Source organism: Xyrauchen texanus, chromosome 41, assembly GCF_025860055.1.
Source record: "Xyrauchen texanus isolate HMW12.3.18 chromosome 41, RBS_HiC_50CHRs, whole genome shotgun sequence".
In the NCBI taxonomy this organism is placed as follows: domain Eukaryota; kingdom Metazoa; phylum Chordata; class Actinopteri; order Cypriniformes; family Catostomidae; genus Xyrauchen; species Xyrauchen texanus.
The window spans coordinates 748,519-768,463 of NC_068316.1; the positions used below are offsets into that span (position 1 = coordinate 748,519).

General features: G+C 37.9%; 1 protein-coding gene across 1 annotated transcript in view; it reads right to left on the reverse strand.

Annotated features, from left to right (window-relative positions):
• lama1 (laminin, alpha 1) overlaps nt 1-19,677 on the reverse strand; it is an 82,945-nt gene extending 63,268 nt beyond the window's left edge. The window contains exons 1-3 of the mRNA XM_052114209.1: nt 19,525-19,677; nt 9,055-9,225; nt 8,762-8,874 (exon numbers count right to left, since the gene is read on the reverse strand). Of these exons, the coding sequence (XP_051970169.1) occupies nt 8,762-8,874; nt 9,055-9,225; nt 19,525-19,588 (348 nt within the window). The 5' untranslated portion in view covers nt 19,589-19,677. The remainder of the gene's footprint in view (nt 1-8,761; nt 8,875-9,054; nt 9,226-19,524) is intronic.
• Between the last annotated feature and the right edge of the window lie 268 nt (nt 19,678-19,945).

Sequence of the window (19,945 nt, forward strand, 5' to 3'; positions counted from 1 at the left end):
CAGACAGCACACTGGAGGTTAAGTCATGCACTAAATAGGGAGCAAGGGAGCATCCTATAGCTCTCCTATAACTGTTCTGAGATCAGTGCAGACAGACCGCACACTGGAGGTTAAGTCATACACTAAATAGGGAGCAAGGGAGCATCCTATAGCTCTCCTATAACTGTTCTGAGATCAGTGCAGACAGACAGCACACTGGAGGTTAAGTCATGCACTAAATAGGGAGCAAGGGAGCATCCTATAGCTCTCTATAACTGTTCTGAGACCAGTGCAGACAGACAGCACACTGGAGGTTAAGTCATGCACTAAATAGGGAGCAAGGGAGCATCCTATAGCTCTCCTATAACTGTTCTGAGACCAGTGCAGACACACAGCACACTGGAGGTTAAGTCATGTACTAAATAGGGAGCAAGGGAGCATCCTGTAGCTCTCCTATAACTGTTCTGAGATCAGTGCAGACAGACAGCACACTGGAGGTTAAGTCATGTACTAAATAGGGAGCAAGGGAGCATCCTGTAGCTCTCCTATAACTGTTCTGAGACCAGTGCAGACAGACGGCACACTGGAGGTTAAGTCATGCACTAAATAGGGAGCAAGGGAGCATCCTATATCTCTCTATGCAGTTAAGTGCGTTCACTCCTAAAATCGGATCATAAGTTCAGTTTCAGGCTGCAGATGATGTTTGGATCACTCAATGATCATCAGTTCATAGATTCAACATTTATAATGTTTTATTTGAACATGATTGACAGTGATTGGATGATGCTGGACATTACTTTAAACCTGAATTAATTATGATCATTTATGATTAATGTATCAAAATGCATCAAATAATCAACACTCCTGGATAAATGATAAACAGCTTGATTAAAAATATCAGACTTTCTAAAGCTTGGTGTTATTTAAAATTTCACAACTTATTCCCGCTGTCCACATATGAGTACATCGATTTTCAGGAACACAATTTTGCTCTAGATTAGTTTTTTGTTATTCTGCATGTTTATTCTGAGCTTCTGAGGTATCATTTATGTTTGGAGTACAGCACACCACTAATAATAAACAGAGCGATCAAAACCGGCCTGTGAATTACTTCTGCGGTGATTATTTGCTCTACTGAAGGTCAATCTAAGAACACACAATCTTGGCATCCAACTTCATAGCTTATCAAAAGTCTAAACATTACACTAGACACAATAATCATGACGTATAATGTGAGATATTAAACATTGTGTCTGGACACACTCAAGGTCATTTGATGTGGATATCTCAAAAGCAATATACAGTATGTGCAACATAATGTCATGTTCATAAATATTTAAGCATCACTGCAGACACACACACACTTAAGGTAAATAAACTCTATTAGCATGAGGAATCAGCGGTCAGGTCTTTATCCAATCAACACATCCTGTCCAAACAAACAGAAGCAGAGGGGGCATTTGGGGCCTGTTTTCCTGTGTGGCCCCCCAGACAGCACAAACTGTGACACCATCTCACTGTAAACACCCTGTCTGCTGTACAAACACCTCTGGAGTCTTCAACAGCTGTTGTGGACCTCACACACACACACACACACACCTGTGAGAAACTCTGCGTTTGTTAGTCGACCGCGCTTTACCTCCTGTAGTAAAACCATAGTACATTATGTTACTAATCCTTATGAATATTAACCATGATTTTACAATACAAACACCACGGATAAACCCATGATTAATGGGAATGCAAAACTGTTTCCTAAAATAAATTCCCTCCCTGTCCTCTAAGTGGCTCCGCATCATTATACTAAAACCAAAAGAAATTCATAATTATCTGGAAACATTTATTTTATATCAAGTTGACAGCATTTCCTTTTCCCTACTCACTATCTGAGTAATGTTAGATGTATAAACATGAAGAAAAACATTTGCAATAGAGGTCGACTGAAAGTGGATATGGATTACTAAACTGGTGGAAAAGGCAGATAACCGATTAATCGGCCAAAGGTTTTTGAAATTTATTTAAAGAATGATTTGTAAAAATTGTCTTAGTCTTGCTTTACAATAGACACAAAGGCAGCAAGAGTCCAAAATGAATAAAATCCCAATAATAATGAGAAAAAAAGGAAGATTTGGTGCATAATGCGGGACTTTTAACAATTAACCAGCCAGAAACACACTGGGGACTCTTATTTTGAAATGACGGAGACACGTCTCTGTTACAATGCTTTAAATTTAAGTATTAACCAAATTAATCTTTTAATAGCCTAAATATTCACCAGATAAAGAGTTTTGTGTGTATATATATATATATACTCAAGGTCAAGAATCTCTTTATTGTAAACACACAACCATCAGACAACATTAATAAATGGATAATAAATACAACATAAACAAAAAATCATATTGAATTATTTAAAAAGCCAATGGAAGCTGGAACAAATGAGTTTTTAACTCTTTTTTTCTACATGCTGACAGATTATATCTGCAGACAGAAAGACAGTCAACTTAAACTCCTTGGTGTTTTGGGTGTTGGGGGGGGGAGTAGCAACCAAAGCAACCAAATTGGCCCGGTTGCTAGGGAGGGTAGAGTCACATGGGGTAACCTCCTCGTGGTCACTATAATGTGGTTCTCGCTCTCGGTGGGGTGTGTGGTGAGTTGTGCGTGGATGCCGCGGAGAATAGCGTGAAGCCTCCACACGCGCTACGTCTCCGCGGTAACGCGCTCAACAAGTCACGTGATAAGATGCGCGGATTGACGGTCTCAGACGCGGAGGCAACTGAGATTCGTCTTCCGTCACCCGGATTGAGGCGAGACACTACGCCACCATGAGGACCTAGAGCACATTGAGAATTGGGCGTTCCAAATTTGGGAAAAAAGGGAAGAGAAATCTAAAAAAAACCTGACCTTGTACAGATGAGTTAAGTCATTCAAAATCATGCCTGTAATCTTCCTGATACTCGAAGGTCAATTTGTCATCAATGACAGTGCAAAGATATTTGTGCTGCTGCACAAACTCAACAGCCTGATCACTACAGGGGATATAACCAAATCTATTGTCATCTCTTTAGTTTTAGATACATTAATAAAGGACGACATACACCAATCTGTGAATTCTTCCACTACAGAGCCATTATCATGATTGTCGATTTAACGTGTTAATTTAGTGCGATTAATTATATAAACATTTAAAGCAATTAATCATGTCCCCGGAGCGTAATAGGGAATATTCTTTCCATCTGACCAATTCAAGCTTGAAGTACCGTCTGCTTTCTCCAGGGGTAGTAAGTGAAACTCCAGCTTTATAGGCAACCAGCAGCTTATACAGAGAACAAACCACATTCCATATAGTCGCATTTTTCATTGCACACCCTTACTAAAAATAACAAAAAACGCATTGAAGTGAGGATAAAAATATTGTCAACAGTGTTGGGTAAGTTATTAAGTAATTAATTACTAAATACTAATTACATATTCTAGAGTGTAATTAGATTACTGTACTAATTACTGTGTCTGAAAAGTAATCACATTACTAATTACTTTCTAAAACCCTGATTAACCTCGACCAGATGACCACATGAAACTGTTCTTTTAATTCTTTCAAATAAACCAAATAAAATCAAATTAATTATTCATGAACTGGCCAAAGAATTTAAAGGGGCGGTGTTTAAATTTGAAAACATACATTTTAACATTAGATGTTAAATTTCGATTTTAAATTCATTATTGTATTATATATAATTATTCTATAGTCTATACAGTATTTAACGCAATTACATCAGAAGTAACTGTAATTAAATTACTGAAAAATTTAAAGTAATCCCTTACTTAACAAGGTTAACACTTCTTTTAGTTGGCCAAGCAAATCATAAAAAGTGTCAATAATCACAAAATAGCCAAATCCTGATAATGTTTCCCAAGAGAAGCAAATACAAGGAGAAAAGCAAAGGACCTAATACAGAGCCCTGCAGCACTCCGTATTTAACTTGTGCTTGATCTGACAATTCCTTGTTTACACAAACAAAGTGGAAGTGGTCAGATAATTAGGACCTAAACTATGGTAATGCCTGCCCACAAATGCCAACATTAATTCTGAAGCCAATCCAAGAGAATGTTGTGATCCATGGTTGTGATGTGTAATCGCAAACTGGTCAAAAACTGTCCAATATATTGACCTTCACGAAACATGGCCACAACTTTCCAAAATGTAACCAAAGTGATTTCATTTAAATGACAGTAAGGAAGCAACAGGACTTCAGGAGGGATCTAGGCCAACAAAATACAAGTCTAACTAAAGAAGAGTCAAAATAAATGACCTAAATACAATTACATCAGAAGTAACTGTAATTAAATTACTGAAAAATTAAGATTTAAAAAAGTAATTTAATTACAGTAATTAATTACTTAGTTCAGTCTACCTTGGTCTACATAATTGTAGTCTTTAGAAAGCAGAATAAAACATAAAACCAGCAAATTTGGTTGTTTACTTGTGTTAAAATGTAACATTTTAACTTTAATGTTTTAATTTTTTGCAGACCCCCCAGCACCCCCCTGAGGATCATTGAACTATGGTGTGCTTCTATGACTTCAGTCACACTTCAAAATGTCCAAATGTCTTTGAATTACACAAGAATATATGAAAGTAATTTTCATCTGCACTCAAATACTGCTAGAGCTTTTCTCAGAACTAACTTCACTTTCTGAGCCATTTTAGCTCATTTTGAAATTATTTTAATTCATCTGGTGATTTTTAATGAGTGTATGAAGTTCACACCGGTGTCCTTGGAGTTAAGCACATGCACTATCATTTTACACACTCGATCTATTGTTTCAGCATTTCAATGTAACAAACTTCTAAAAGTCAGATGTTGTGCTTGACAAGTGTCCTTGTGCTTTCTTTCTTTCAACAAATACTTTTTACGGCTACTGTAAAGCTTTTAAGTTCACCTTAGTTTTACCTGCCCACCTCTTCACCCTCCAGGTGTGTGTATATTTAGGGTCACATTAGCATGTGTAATCCTGAACTCATGCCCTCGGGGGTCACTCCTGCTTTATGTCTGTTTTCCCACCCGTTCTGTCGGTGAAATCAGACACAAGCTTGACTCATCTGAAACGCAGACATGCCTGTGGCCAACATCTGCTTTAACTGGGACTCAAATTCCTAAAGTTTAGCAAGAGCCACGTCAGACTGGGTTTGTGGTTACTGTAGCACAAAGCACTACGGCTGGTTTTGGTTTTGCAATTCAAAATCAGATCTTTAACTACTAATCCTGGATTATCTAATGAAGTCTATTAACTGGGTCAAAGTTCCAGACTGCAAAGAAAATGGAGCATTTCTAAAAGAAAAGTAAATCCATGATTTACCATTTTTTGTGGAACTACACACTGATAATTTTGTTGCTTCTGAATAAATCATACAAAGTTGCTTTAGATACAAATTTCTGCTAAATGAGTTATCTATTATCTATTTTAGTTTAGAGTTGGAGAGGTCCAACATGGAGAGAGACTTTTAGAAACCCTTTTTTTTTAGTGGTGGACCGATATGGGATTTCCAATGGCTGATGCCGATATCTAGAGAGCAGGATAGCCGATATATATATGATGATAAACATAATACTATTTAACAACATCAAATCAGATGTACACAAAATTTGTGGAAAAAAGTTGTATACAATTTTGACTTAGATTTGCATAAACTGGAAAATATAAAAGCGTGTTGACTATGCATTGACAAATCTATTGGCAGATTTCGGATATGCCACAAGGTTAACACGTCTGTTAATTGGCCAAGCAAATCACAAAATGTGTAAATAATCACAAAATGGACAAATCCTGATAGAGTCTTCCAAGAGAAGCAAATACAAGGAGAAAAGAAAGGACCTAATACAGAGCCCTGCGGCACTCCATATTTAACTTGTGCTTGATCAGACAATTCCTTGTTTACACAAACAAAGTGGAAGTGGTCAGATTATTAGGACCTAAACTATGGTAATGCCTGCCCACAAATGCCAACATTAATTCTGAAGCCAATCCAAGAGAATGTTGTGATCCATGGTTGTGATGTGTAATTGCAAAATGGTCAAAAACTGTCCAATATATTGACCTTCATGAAACATGGCCACAACTTTCCAAAATGTAACCAAAGTGATTTCATTTAAATGACAGTAAGGAAGCAACAGGACTTCAGGAGGGATCTAGGCCAACAAAATACAAGTCTAACTAAAGAAGAGTCAAAATAAATGACCTAATAGAAACAACATCTTTCCTCCCTGACTCCCTCAAGGACAAATACAAAAGAATGTCAACACCTCCCTACGACTCCATAAACGTGTAAGATTAATAAAGAAAGCAGGCAAACAGAAATGTATTTTCGCAGTGACCCAAAAACAAACACCACTGAAAAAAAAGATTTGTTGGCTCAACAGCCATAATGTAAGAAAATAAATACCTTCTATTCAGTAACGTACATATTTATATAAAAAACCCTTGCTGCACTTAATTTTATTCAATGTGTAAAACATAAAATATTAATTATAATGTGAACTTAGAGTGATACATAAAGTTAAAGAATAATGCTCAGTTCCTTGAACTTCTAAGATTTTATGTACTACTTACTCAAATGATCAAGTACATATCTGAGGTTGTGAGGAATACCCATAAGCCCTTGCGCTCAAACAATTTACATAATATGTTTGTTTGCTTAAAATGAACTTATTGGGACATTTAATTAGTTGTTATCAAGAACTCATAGAGATTTTAGATCTTTTTAGTATTACTGATTTTTGACATTTTTAGAGTAAATAAAGTTGAATGAACTGAACCTGATTTGTGTATATCTAACAACGGTTATCTAGTAATGCTGACATAAAGCCCATAAGCTCGAAAAGCGTTATATATAAAATGCTACGCATATATTTTAAGTAAATCCAACACATGCTTTGTAAAAAAACAACATCTGTTAAGTCATGTTGCAGTCATGTTTTAAGGGCATTCAGGAATGTTTTAATAGTCTTCTTTAAACAAAAGGCCTAAAAGCTCATTTGCACATGAACAGCAGTGACCCAGTGTCACATGACTGCTCATTGTGTTCATCCGCGACTAGAATGTGTTTGTCATAACAAACTCAGAAACACAAACCAACACAATGACAAACATTTCAGCCACAGTGTCTGAAGCAACAGTCACAAAAGTTAATAACAGCATGATTACAATATCACAGGAAATAGATGAATTCTGGTTTTTAGCATTAGTTATCAGTGTGTGGTGGGTTCAGCTGAAATATTTGAGAGTATTAGCTGGAATGCTGTGGATTATTGCGTCTCTTGGCCTCTCTGGACAAACAGACTTGTGTTCTGAGGCCCCTGAGGGGGTCAAATCTATGAACACCTTCTCTTTGCTTCATTGAAACACACAGGAAACAAGCAAACGGCCTGCTAACACTGCTAGGGTACAATTAGCAGAGCGTTTCGGTTAACGGTGTGAAGAGAATGGCTGACCTACACCAGCAGAGCAGGAGGGCGGTGAAAAACAGGGAAACGGCCCCCCACTGAGATTAAAGAAACATCACTTGAAATGTACTCTCGAAAAGCACAATTGAACTTTATTCTAGAAGTCATTGAAAAAAGCTGTATTTCATGTATTTTCAGCCGTCTTCCCTCAGGCCAAAAACATTGATGCATTTTCGCTGCCTCTTATTCACACTAGAACTTTTTTCCCCAACATGAACGTTGCATTATTTTAAAGCACACGTATAAAGGAAAAGTTTGTATTTTAGGTGCTGTTAGTTTTTCGCCATTAAAAATACAATATTGCATTAGTTAACGGTAATATATGTAACATGTTACAAATGCATTTGTATCTCTAAGATTAAAAGTATTGTTTATTGTCAGTTCATGGTAACAAATGCACTTTACTAATGTTAGTAGTAGTTTAGTAGTAGTAAAGTAGTTTTAGATGACGTATGTCACACCGCGCGCGGGACACTGTTGACAATGCTTCACATTTCATATAAACTACCCACAAATGTGTCCACAATGCATTTGAGGTGTAAACGCGACTCCGTCCTGTATGCGTCCCGGCAGCAGTGAAGCTCCGCCCCTCACCTGTCAATCAAACGCTGAGCTAAAACAACAGTTTCAACTTTGCCGCTTACGAGCGGCTTTAAATGGAAATAACCGTCCGATCGTCCAGATCATCTTCAGTATGTGTGATATCAACACGGATGGGAATCTGCACCTGAAACACCTGAAGCTCCTTTAATACAGGTAATCCACTAACATAACCGGTAATTCTGTAATAAGTTTCATGACTTATTTTCTGGGTTTTAGGTTTCAGGCATTATTCAGCAAGGTGTGCAAACTGTGTCTAAGACCCCGTGTCCACCTGGTGTTAAGATGCGTTTCGGGTGATCACATGTGGCCAGGTGAGACACGTCGCTGTTTAATCCTGGTAATTTAAATGCGTCTACTGTGACCACATGTGTTCAGATTTGGAGGGGAGGGTCTCTGTTTCATGATGACATCCATCAATCACTATGTCAGTGTGTTACTGCCTGATAATAAAGTGCAACAAAGTCAGAAAAGGCAAAGCATGAACATAATGAATTACCTGTTAATTTAGTGGATTACCTGTATTAAAGGAGCGTCAGGTGTTCTCAACATTATAATGATATGTTTGTTGACTATATCACCTATAGGACTAAATAATCTGATACGGCAAATCAATAGTATTTTCAAATGATAAAAGTCCACAGAGCAGCTTTAAAATAAGATTAAGACAGTCGTACCTGTCTCAAGTCCAATGTGATGGTGACCCAGTGGAACTGAGGGCCGTTTTTGATGCTGGGGCTCTGCCACCATTGGTTGGTGCCGTCGATTGCATTAGTAATGGGGTGTTGCTCTGTTTGAACCAAAATGAGAAGACGGTTTATAGTTTAGTGAACAAGGCTATTGTAACTCACTTTTGTAACCACAATAATCACACAGGAATAAGCTTTTCCAAACATGCATTCTCAGAGGTGTCTTAAAACCATTACGGTTTTGGAGTCGACTCATTTGAAGAGCGGCGAGGTGACGCTACCTTTAGGATTCTGGCTGTTTGCATCACAGATCCGACACTGAGGGTTTCTGATTCGTCTTCCTGGAACATGTTCCACGAGTTTACAGTACATCTCTTGGTCCGGCTCGCCACAGGTGGCGTTAGTGGTGATTTCCGAATTGCTGGCGAGATTTAGAATGGCAGGAAACAGACCTGGAATAAAATATAAGAGAAACATTATCCCGTGCGCTTCTAGAAGAGATGTTCCCTCTGAAAATGGCCAATTCCTCTTCTGTCTTTGAAGAACACCCTCATGACATGAATAACTACGTCTTGGACAACTGACAATGGCAGTCATTGATTCTCATGAGCTGGTCTTTGCTGTGAGGAGATAACCATCTTACCGTCCCGTCCGCTCATTACTGAGAGCAAAGAGCTCAATGAGAGAGAACCACGAAGAAGATGAGGACAACTAAAATCTTCTGTCCTACAGAAGGTCATGAGGTCAAAGTGAAATTTTAGACAGTTGCATGAGCACATATTTGTAAATCAGACCATTCACACACTCACACACAAGCACACACACGCACGCATACACACTCACACGCATGCACACACACACACGCATGCACACACACACACACGCATACACACTCACACGCATGCACACACACACACGCATGCACACACACGCATACACACTCACACTCACACGCATGCACACACACACACACGCATGCACACACACACACGCATACACACTCACACGCATGCACACACACACGCATGCACACACACACACGCATACACACTCACACACACGCATGCACACACACACACACACGCATACACACTCACACGCATGCACACACACACACATGTATACTCACACTCACACGCACACACTCACACACGCACACACACACACTCACACAAACTCACACACATACACACTCACGCACGCACACACACACATGCATACACACTCACACACATGCACACACACGCACGCATACACACGCATGCACACACGCACACACTCACACAAATGCACACACACACACTCACACACATGCACACACACAAACACATGCACACTCACACACACACACGCACGCACGCATACACACACAAACACACACTCACACACACGCACACACACACTCAAGCACACTCACACACACACACGCACACACACGCACGCACGCATACACACACAAACACACACTCACACACACGCACACACACACACTCAAGCACACTCACACACACGCACGCACGCATACACACACAAACACACGTGCACTCACACGCACACACACGCATACACACTCACACGCGCGCGCGCGCACACACACACTCACACACATGCACACTCACACACACACACGCATACACACTCACACACACACTCACAGACATGCACCCTCACGCACGCACACACACATGCACGCATACACATGCGCACACACACAAACACACACTCTCTCACACACACACAGACTCACTCACACACACTCACACACAAACACACACACACACACACACACACACACACACACACAACACACACAGACTCACTCACACACACAGACACACAAACACACACACTCACACACACACACACACACACACACTCACACACACACACAGTGTTTGAACGGACTCCTGTGGTGCTGAACACACTTCAAACGGCTGACAGATAAAGAGTCTTTCACTGACTGCAGCTGCACATCTGTAATGCGTTTGCATGTCGGAGACACACTGAGTGCTGACCGCTGTCAGCATTTAAACGACCCTCTGAAAAACAACCAAAGACAAAAACACTTCAAACACACACACTTGTCTGCTGATCCTTAAGAACTTTCTTGATGCCTGCTAAGGATTAGACAGGACTACATTTCGGTCCGTTTTGATGAGTTCGTCACATCTAGTGATTGATTAAATGCCATTTTAACATCATCAACATGAACCGCTAATTTTGCCAGATTTGATGATTAACCCTTTAAGCTCTGAAGGTGTTTTTAAAGATTTCCTGTTTCAGTGGCATACCTAAAATTAAAGGTCAAAAGTGTACTTTTTCTTATTATTCTGATGTGACATCATATCTCTGTGTGTAAATAAGGTGGCTCTGAAAAACTGATTTTGTTTTGTTCCTAATCATGTCAACTGTGTTTGTTTCATTCTGTGCCATTTGAGTCATCATTATAAAAAAGTAACATTTCTGATTTATCTGCAGATTTTAAAGCACTTGTTCAGTTTTGGTCATAATATCGACATGCATTATAAAGTAGAGCTTCTAATCTTTCAAAACGACACCAATTTTATGTTCCTCAAGACTGAAGTTATTAATATTTTGATGATTATTCATTTTTTCCCCATTCAAGCTTAAAGGGTTAACAGAAGTGGTCATTCCATCAGTTCCGAAATCTACCGAAAGCCTTGTTTATGCATAATATACTTTTTGTTCTTAAATATGTTTAATGAATTTCAAGTAAATACTGTGTGAAATGAGTGTTAGTTTCATTTAAGCACTACATTGGCATCAACTACTATTGTAAAAACCAATATCAGTCGATCAACATCTAGATATCTACTGCCACTTTAAAGTCATCTTATTAACTGGGAACAATAACATAATGCTCATTTTCTTCTTTCAGATCTATTAAATTATTCAACAATGTATTACAAATTTAAACAATGGTCTGAATACACATGTTATTTTATTTTTATCCCCCTTATCTCCCAATTTTTGGAATGCCCAATTCCCACTACTTAGTAGGTCCTCGTGGTGGTGCGGTTACTCGCCTCAATCCGGGTGGCGGAGGACGAGTCTCAGTTGCCTCTGCTTCTGTGACCGTCTGATCACGTGACTCGTCGTGCATGACACCGCGGAGGCTCATGCTACACACAACTCACCACACGCCCCATTGAGAGAACCACTAATCACCACCACGAGGAGGTTACCCCATGTGACTCTACCCTCCCTAGCAACCGGGCCAATTTGGTTACCCCATGTGACTCTACCCTCCCTAGCAACCGGGACAAGTTGGTTACCCCATGTGACTCTACCCTCCCTAGCAACCGGGCCAATTTGTTTACCCCATGTGACTCTACTCTCCCTAGCAACCGGGACAATTTGGTTACCCCATGTGACTCTACCCGCCCTAGCAACCGGGCTAATTTGGTTACCCCATGTGACTCTACCCTCCCTAGCAACCGAGACAATTTGGTTACCCCATGTGACTCTACCCTCCCTAGCAACCGGGACAATTTGGTTGCTTAGGAGACCTGACTGGAGTGACTCAGTCAAACTCATGATATATGATATGAAAAAATATATATATATTTATTTTACACCTTGAAAATTATTGATAATTTTTTACATTAATGATAAAGTTGCGTTCGCTCGTGTATTCAAGGAAGTACTTAATATTTCTGATGGTTACACCACATGACATTTTTTAAGTCATATTTTTCAAATTTTTCAAAAATGTATGAAATCAACATGGACTGAAAGATCACAAACTTTACACATGCTTTAAACTACATTTTGAAAAGATTTCTCTTTTTTATCACCTCAGATAACCTTGTTTGTCATTGACCCAACTGTGTACTTGTGATGGGGAAAAGAGCTTCTACATTCATTAACCCAAATAACCTCAGATAATGTGTAACTCATAAATCAGGTTTTCTAGCAAATGTGACTTTGTTGTAATATTTAGACACTGTTATCAGTGGATGAGCTTCTGTTGTTCTTTTATGGACAAAAACTAACGGTGACTATATTCATCAGGAATTCAACACAACAACCGCTTTCTCTCAGCACTCCTGCAAGCTTTAGGTAAAGTTTGAGGAAGACAAGATAATTGCTCTAATGTTTCTCCAGAGTCTCAGGCCCCCATCAGAGCGGCTTATGAGCTCATTTGGTGGGAAAGCGGGGGTCAGAGTTTACCGCCAGTTTGCACAATAGAGCCTCTGTGATCGACGACTCCGACAGCTCAACTCATTCCACTCATACCATCCTTTTAGATTTATACTGTGTATGCATGAAGCCATATGGCCAAATATGACAACAAAGCACAATGTTTGATCTTGCAGTAAATGAGGGTTTTGTAAAGGGTGCGATGACAAACTTTGAAACAAAAGCAGCCAATTCAAACGTGTGGCTGAAAGAGCTCAGGACAGACGGGAAGATCTGCAGCATTTGCATGTGAACAGAGACTTTAGTCAGATGTGAGTAGATCTGATCACAAACTGAGAGTCAATTCAGAGTGAAATACTCTTTAGAGATAAACAGCTGATTAAAGAAAACACTTACTGCCTGATTCACACAGATTACGAGATTTGTAACTGGAGACATTCGAGTCATTATAAAAGCTTAAACGCGACTTAAACTTACAGGTTTTCTTTCAAACGTTACCAACATCATAAAAACACTCATATACGCTATATCATATAGCGATGTAGTAACAGATAAACGCTGTTACGCTATATTATATAGCGATGTACTAACAGGTAAACGCTGTTACGCTATATTATATAGCGATGTACTAACAGATAAACGCTGTTACGCTATATTATATAGCGATGTACTAACAGGTAAACGCTGTTACGCTATATTATATAGCGATGTACTAACAGGTAACGCTGTTACGCTTATATTATATAGCGATGTACTAACAGGTAAGCGCTGTTACGCTATATCATATAGCGATGTACTAACAGATAAACGCTGTTACGCTATATAATATAGCGATGTACTAACAGATAAACGCTGTTACGCTATATCATATAGCGATGTACTAACAGATAAACGCTGTTACGCTATATAATATAGCGATGTACTAACAGATAAACGCTGTTACGCTATATCATATAGCGATGTACTAACAGATAAACGCTGTTACGCTATATCATATAGCGATGTACTAACAGATAAACGCTGTTACGCTATATCATATAGCGATGTACTAACAGATAAACGCTGTTACGCTATATCATATAGCGATGTACTAACAGATAAACGCTGTTACGCTATATTATATAGCGATGTACTAACAGATAAACGCTGTTACGCTATATTATATAGCGATGTACTAACAGATAAACGCTGTTACGCTATATCATATAGCGATGTACTAACAGATAAACGCTGTTACGCTATATCATATAGCAATGTACTAACAGATGAACGCTGTTACGCTATATCATATAGCAATGTACTAACAGATAAACGCTGTTACGCTATATCATATAGCAATGTACTAACAGATAAACGCTGTTACGCTATATAATATAGCGATGTACTAACAGATAAACGCTGTTACGCTATATTATATAGCGATGTACTAACAGATGAACGCTGTTACGCTATATCATATAGCAATGTACTAACAGATGAACGCTGTTACGCTATATCATATAGCAATGTACTAACAGATAAACGCTGTTACGCTATATCATATAGCGATGTACTAACAGATAAACGCTGTTACGCTATATCATATAGCGATGTACTAACAGATAAACGCTGTTACGCTATATTATATAGCGATGTACTAACAGATAAACGCTGTTACGCTATATTATATAGCGATGTACTAACAGATAAACGCTGTTACGCTATATTATATAGCGATGTACTAACAGATGAACGCTGTTACGCTATATTATATAGCGATGTACTAACAGATAAACGCTGTTACGCTATATTATATAGCGATGTACTAACAGATGAACGCTGTTACGCTATATCATATAGCGATGTACTAACAGATGAACGCTGTTACGCTATATCATATAGCGATGTACTAACAGATAAACGCTGTTACGCTATATCATATAGCGATGTACTAACAGATAAACGCTGTTACGCTATATCATATAGCAATGTACTAACAGATAAACGCTGTTACGCTTATATCATATAGCGATGTACTAACAGATAAACGCTGTTACGCTTATATCATATAGCGATGTACTAACAGATAAGCGCTGTTACGCTTATATTATATAGCGATGTACTAACAGATAAACGCTGTTACGCTATATTATATAGCGATGTACTAACAGATAAACGCTGTTACGCTATATTATATAGCGATGTACTAACAGATGAACGCTGTTACGCTATATTATATAGCGATGTACTAACAGATGAACGCTGTTACGCTATATTATATAGCGATGTACTAACAGATAAACGCTGTTACGCACAATGACTAAATGCTCATTATTGCAAATCTTTGTTTACATGAACGTTGCATTTCGCTGTTAGTTAAGTCATTCAAAACAAGTAATTCTCTACAAATTACTAATGACTTTAAATTGTAATCACATTACTGATTACTTAATATAGAAAGTAATCTCATTGCTGATTACTTAATATAGAAAGTAATCTCATTACTGATTACTTAATATAGAAAGTAATCTCATTTCTGATTACTTAATATAGAAAGTAATCTCATTACTGATTACTCTACCATTACGTTACTTTCTAAAAGACTTCACAGAGACATTTTTGTCTATTTCTTTCTCATTTGTTACCTTGTTATTTGGTGTGCGCTCTTCAGCTGTCGCAGAAACGTAAACAAATTTATATAATAACATAATTCGAAATCGATTCATATGTGTTTATTTCAGTTATAATGTCCCTTTTGCTTACATATGAAATTAATTATCTCTAATGCTGTTAATTATACAGGGGGCCTTCTAATTAGGTACATTACGAAAATATAACATTTTACTAATAATATTTATATATTTTTGGTCACATTTTGGCTTTCTATAAATGAAATCCATATATTCAATCAATAATTAAGATATTTAATATATATATATATTATATATATATTTTTTATGTTTATTGTTTAATTGCATAATTGGTAATATTTACAAGTATAGGGCACCACGAAATTCTTTTTTTTTTTTTTTTTCAAATTCCGTATTGTCCGTTTTATTTTCTCTGAATACTGGCTTTTAAAATTATATTACATTTTATCATTAAAACGTAATCAAATGAAAACAGCACAATGACTTTTAAACAAACCATTGCATTATTTGTTATTAAATGACGAGTGTCTATACTGGTCCTCACAAGCCTCACAGTATTAATGAAAGCGGCGAAACTCTTGCTTAATGTAATTATTGATATATTATTTTAATCGAAGATTACATTTTACTATACAGAAGTATATTACTGTCGCATTTTTTCAGTTTCACTCATCTAGTTAAAGGGGGCTTTTATTTTGAAATTTTGGTGGATGTTTTTGATGTCTTCACTTCTCACCTCTGGAAAAGCAGTATGCTAAATGGGCTTTAAACTTATTAAAAGTTTATTAAAACCACAAAAGGCTTTGATTGAATTATAGAAATAAAGGCCCAAATAAACTTCATACGAAATAGAATAAAGAAGGTTTTAACAACTCTCCCGGCGAACTTTTAACCAACTGCTAAACACCTTCTTACTGCCATTCGTCCACATCATCAGTGGGTGTGACCTGTAGCTCCACCTACTTTGAGGCCGACAGCTCAAAACCAGTCAACAAGAAAGTGACTCGTTGTGCATGACACCGCGGAGACTCACAGCATGTGGAGGCTCATGCTACTCTCCACGATCCACACACAACTCACCACACGCCCCATTGAGAGAATCACTAATCACCACCACGAGGAGGTTACCCCATGTGACTCTACCCTCCCTAGCAACCGTGCCAATTTGGTTGCTAAGGAGACCTGACTGGAGTCACTCAGCACATGCCCTGGATTCAAACTCACAACTCCAGCGGTGATAGTCAGCGATAGACTCAAATGGCTTTATCTCATCTGTGCTCTGTCTGATTAGAATTAAATGTTTATTTTCTGTTCTTTTTGATCAACAACTGACTGTAAAACTCAGGATAAGAACTTCAAAAGTAACAGTAACTAATTACTTTGTAATCAGATTACAGTGAACACTGGTCATATTGATGTCTAATTAATTTGTGTTATCATAAATATTCAATGTGCAATGAACTTTTCACTAAAAGTTGTAACAACAATAATTTTACTTAAACTTATTAGGGGTTCAAGGCCGAAGTGCTGAAAGAAACCCTTTTGTAATTGTAAGGATTTTTATTATTCTGCCCTAAAACTGATCGTGCAGACCAAACCGTAATTCATGCAGAGCTGAATCTTTGAGGGAAGGTAGTCCACCAGAGTACTACAGCGTATTAAATTTCCGGGCCGATCGGCCTCAAGATGGCGCTATAGTGATCATGTTTACATTTTGACCCATAAATCCTAAACCGTTTGTCGCACTCAAGTGTCTTACATCGTTGGATTCATCGGCTCAAGATGAACAAAATATATATCTCTGATTTCGTTTCCATCATGAAAATGTTCACGTTAATTTGCATAATTCGAAAAATCTACTTTTTCAAACTCCTCCTACGCCGTATGTCCGATTCACATGAAAATTGGCGTGTTTCTACTATGAACCCTCCTGACAAAAAGTTATCAAAATAATTTTTTATGATTATTACGTCGAAGCGTTGCAAAGATATAAGCCAATGAATTGGTCAGGTGTCGTCCATTTTGTATGTATTGACCTATATCTACCAAACGAAAAGGCCAAAGGTCACGAAACTAGATAAACATAGACAACAGGTCATATTGAGGATGCACGCAAAGTCACGAAACAATTCGCCTATAGGGGGCGCTACAACTAAAAAGATGCTCATAACTCCGCAACTGTATTATCAATGAAGTGGAAAATTGGTGTGCTTCTTGTAGAGGCCAAATGCTTCAATATTCAACAATATGACTCGGACAAATAAAAAACATGGCCGCCAGCTGCCAATCATATTTCAGCAAAATGGCTGTATAAATGGTGTGTAAATGATTGTATATTATCCAATGTTACCTGCTATTGTGAGCTACATCTAGGACTCCCTTGGTCAATATCAAAGAAAAGTTGAACTTTAGTTATGTAGAGGTTGCATTTATCATGTGGGTTTGACCAAGTGTACCCAAAAGCCGATAATTCCTAAAATAAATATTCAAACTTCTAAAACCTTTTTGGAGATTGGGTGATTTGTTGCATGCTTTGAAAGTTCTTAAAAGGTTTGAACACCGTTAATTGCTGCTTGCAGATATATTATTATACTTAAGTTTGTTATTGTGACTTTTACAGTGCATGTTTTTATAACTATGTAAGTAATATATGGAAACATGTTTCTTGTAGTGTGAAATGATTGTCAGAAATATATTTCTACCATTTAGGGGCAAAATTTACCACCTGGAATTTATTTTCAGGGGCATTATTTACCTTTTTTGTATTATAACCATATAAATATATCCTGTTTGTCATCCTTTTATGTCAAAGTATGTGAAATGGTGTATAACTAGGCCTAAAACAGAATATTAAGATATATATATATATATATAACTGTAATTTATTATGGGGGTATTTTTGACACAATCCCGAATTTAACTTCTGACCTTGTTCTCCCCCTGATCTGGAATTGGTCCGTTCCATCCATGAAAGCGTTTCATATTAAATTGCACAAATGGAAGAGACAAAAGTCACACTGGGAGGTTCGTTTGATCAGTAACGAATTTGGGAACCGTGACCACATCCATTAGGATTATCCGTTAATAGAGCCGTACAGGACTCTCATATGACCTGCACTGGCTAAAAGCTCTTATATATATATATATAGAGTTGGATAAATGTAAATAAATGTATAAGTCTTTCAGAACACAGACGGCCACCATGTAACTCCAGACTGTGACAACATTTCAACTTCCTGTTCACTTCAAAAGGTTTAAGTGTAAACTGACACCCGAGGGTGTTACGGCTCACAGCTAAAACTACATTAGTGGCTTTTAACCTCACAGGCAGGTACACGTTAACCATGTTGAACAAACCTGCGAGTGAGAAATCTCGTTTATGTGGTAATGCTATACTATCTATGCAAATATCCAATAGCCATTAATCAGGATTGAGACCAACGTCAGTCTTGTGATATTTGCTTTGTGTTAATTGAATCAGACTGAATGAAACTCTTTGATTCAATATTCACTATATTGGAAGGGTGGACAAAAAAAATGGGTCGCTTCCCCTTTAAAACTTTTGTCACTAACCAGAGTCCAAAAAAATACCATGCTTTTCTGGCATTTTACCATGTAAATAGTGGCTTTTTGGGACATGCACCTGGATGTAGCTTGATGTATTCTTTGGAGTATACATCATGTTATTCAAAAATGGTGATCATTCATTACTATGGTGTGTTCAAAAGTACTGTAGTATTACCATCTGTACCCATAATACCACCAAAGTACATTAATAGAGGGAATGACAATGTTTTCAAATCTGCATTGAGCAGACCATTAAAGCACTTTAAAAGTAAAATAATCATGTAAATATGCAAAGCTGATCAAATACTCATTATTCAAATAGTTTGAGCATCTGAAACACAGAACAGCACTAACTGCAGGTAGTTTTTCAGATACAGTATTTATGCTCACCTCTCTGTTGGCCCTCCACACACATCAGTGATGTAAATATCAGCCACAGAACCCTCATCTTCATCAGTCTCTCTGCCAACAACACCAATAAAAACTACTTTATCTGCGGAAATGAACAGCGTTTTAAAAAGAATTCCACCAGCACTGCTCGGAGTCTCTCTCTCTCTCTCTGTCTGTCTCTCTCTCATTCAAACTTTTGTCTCGTTCATTCAATCCCGTTACAAAGTGTCGCTCTGGAATGTACCATGTGTTCAGCTAGCGGGGGGTCGACGGAATGTACCACTGTCCGAGGGGGGTGTCATTGTTGTGTAAATGGGATAGAAAGCATGTATTGAGCTATTTAGTTTGATTTTATTTTCCCCACGTAAACATCGTTATTATTAATAATTAATACACTATTTCTGAAATAGTTTTGAGTTCC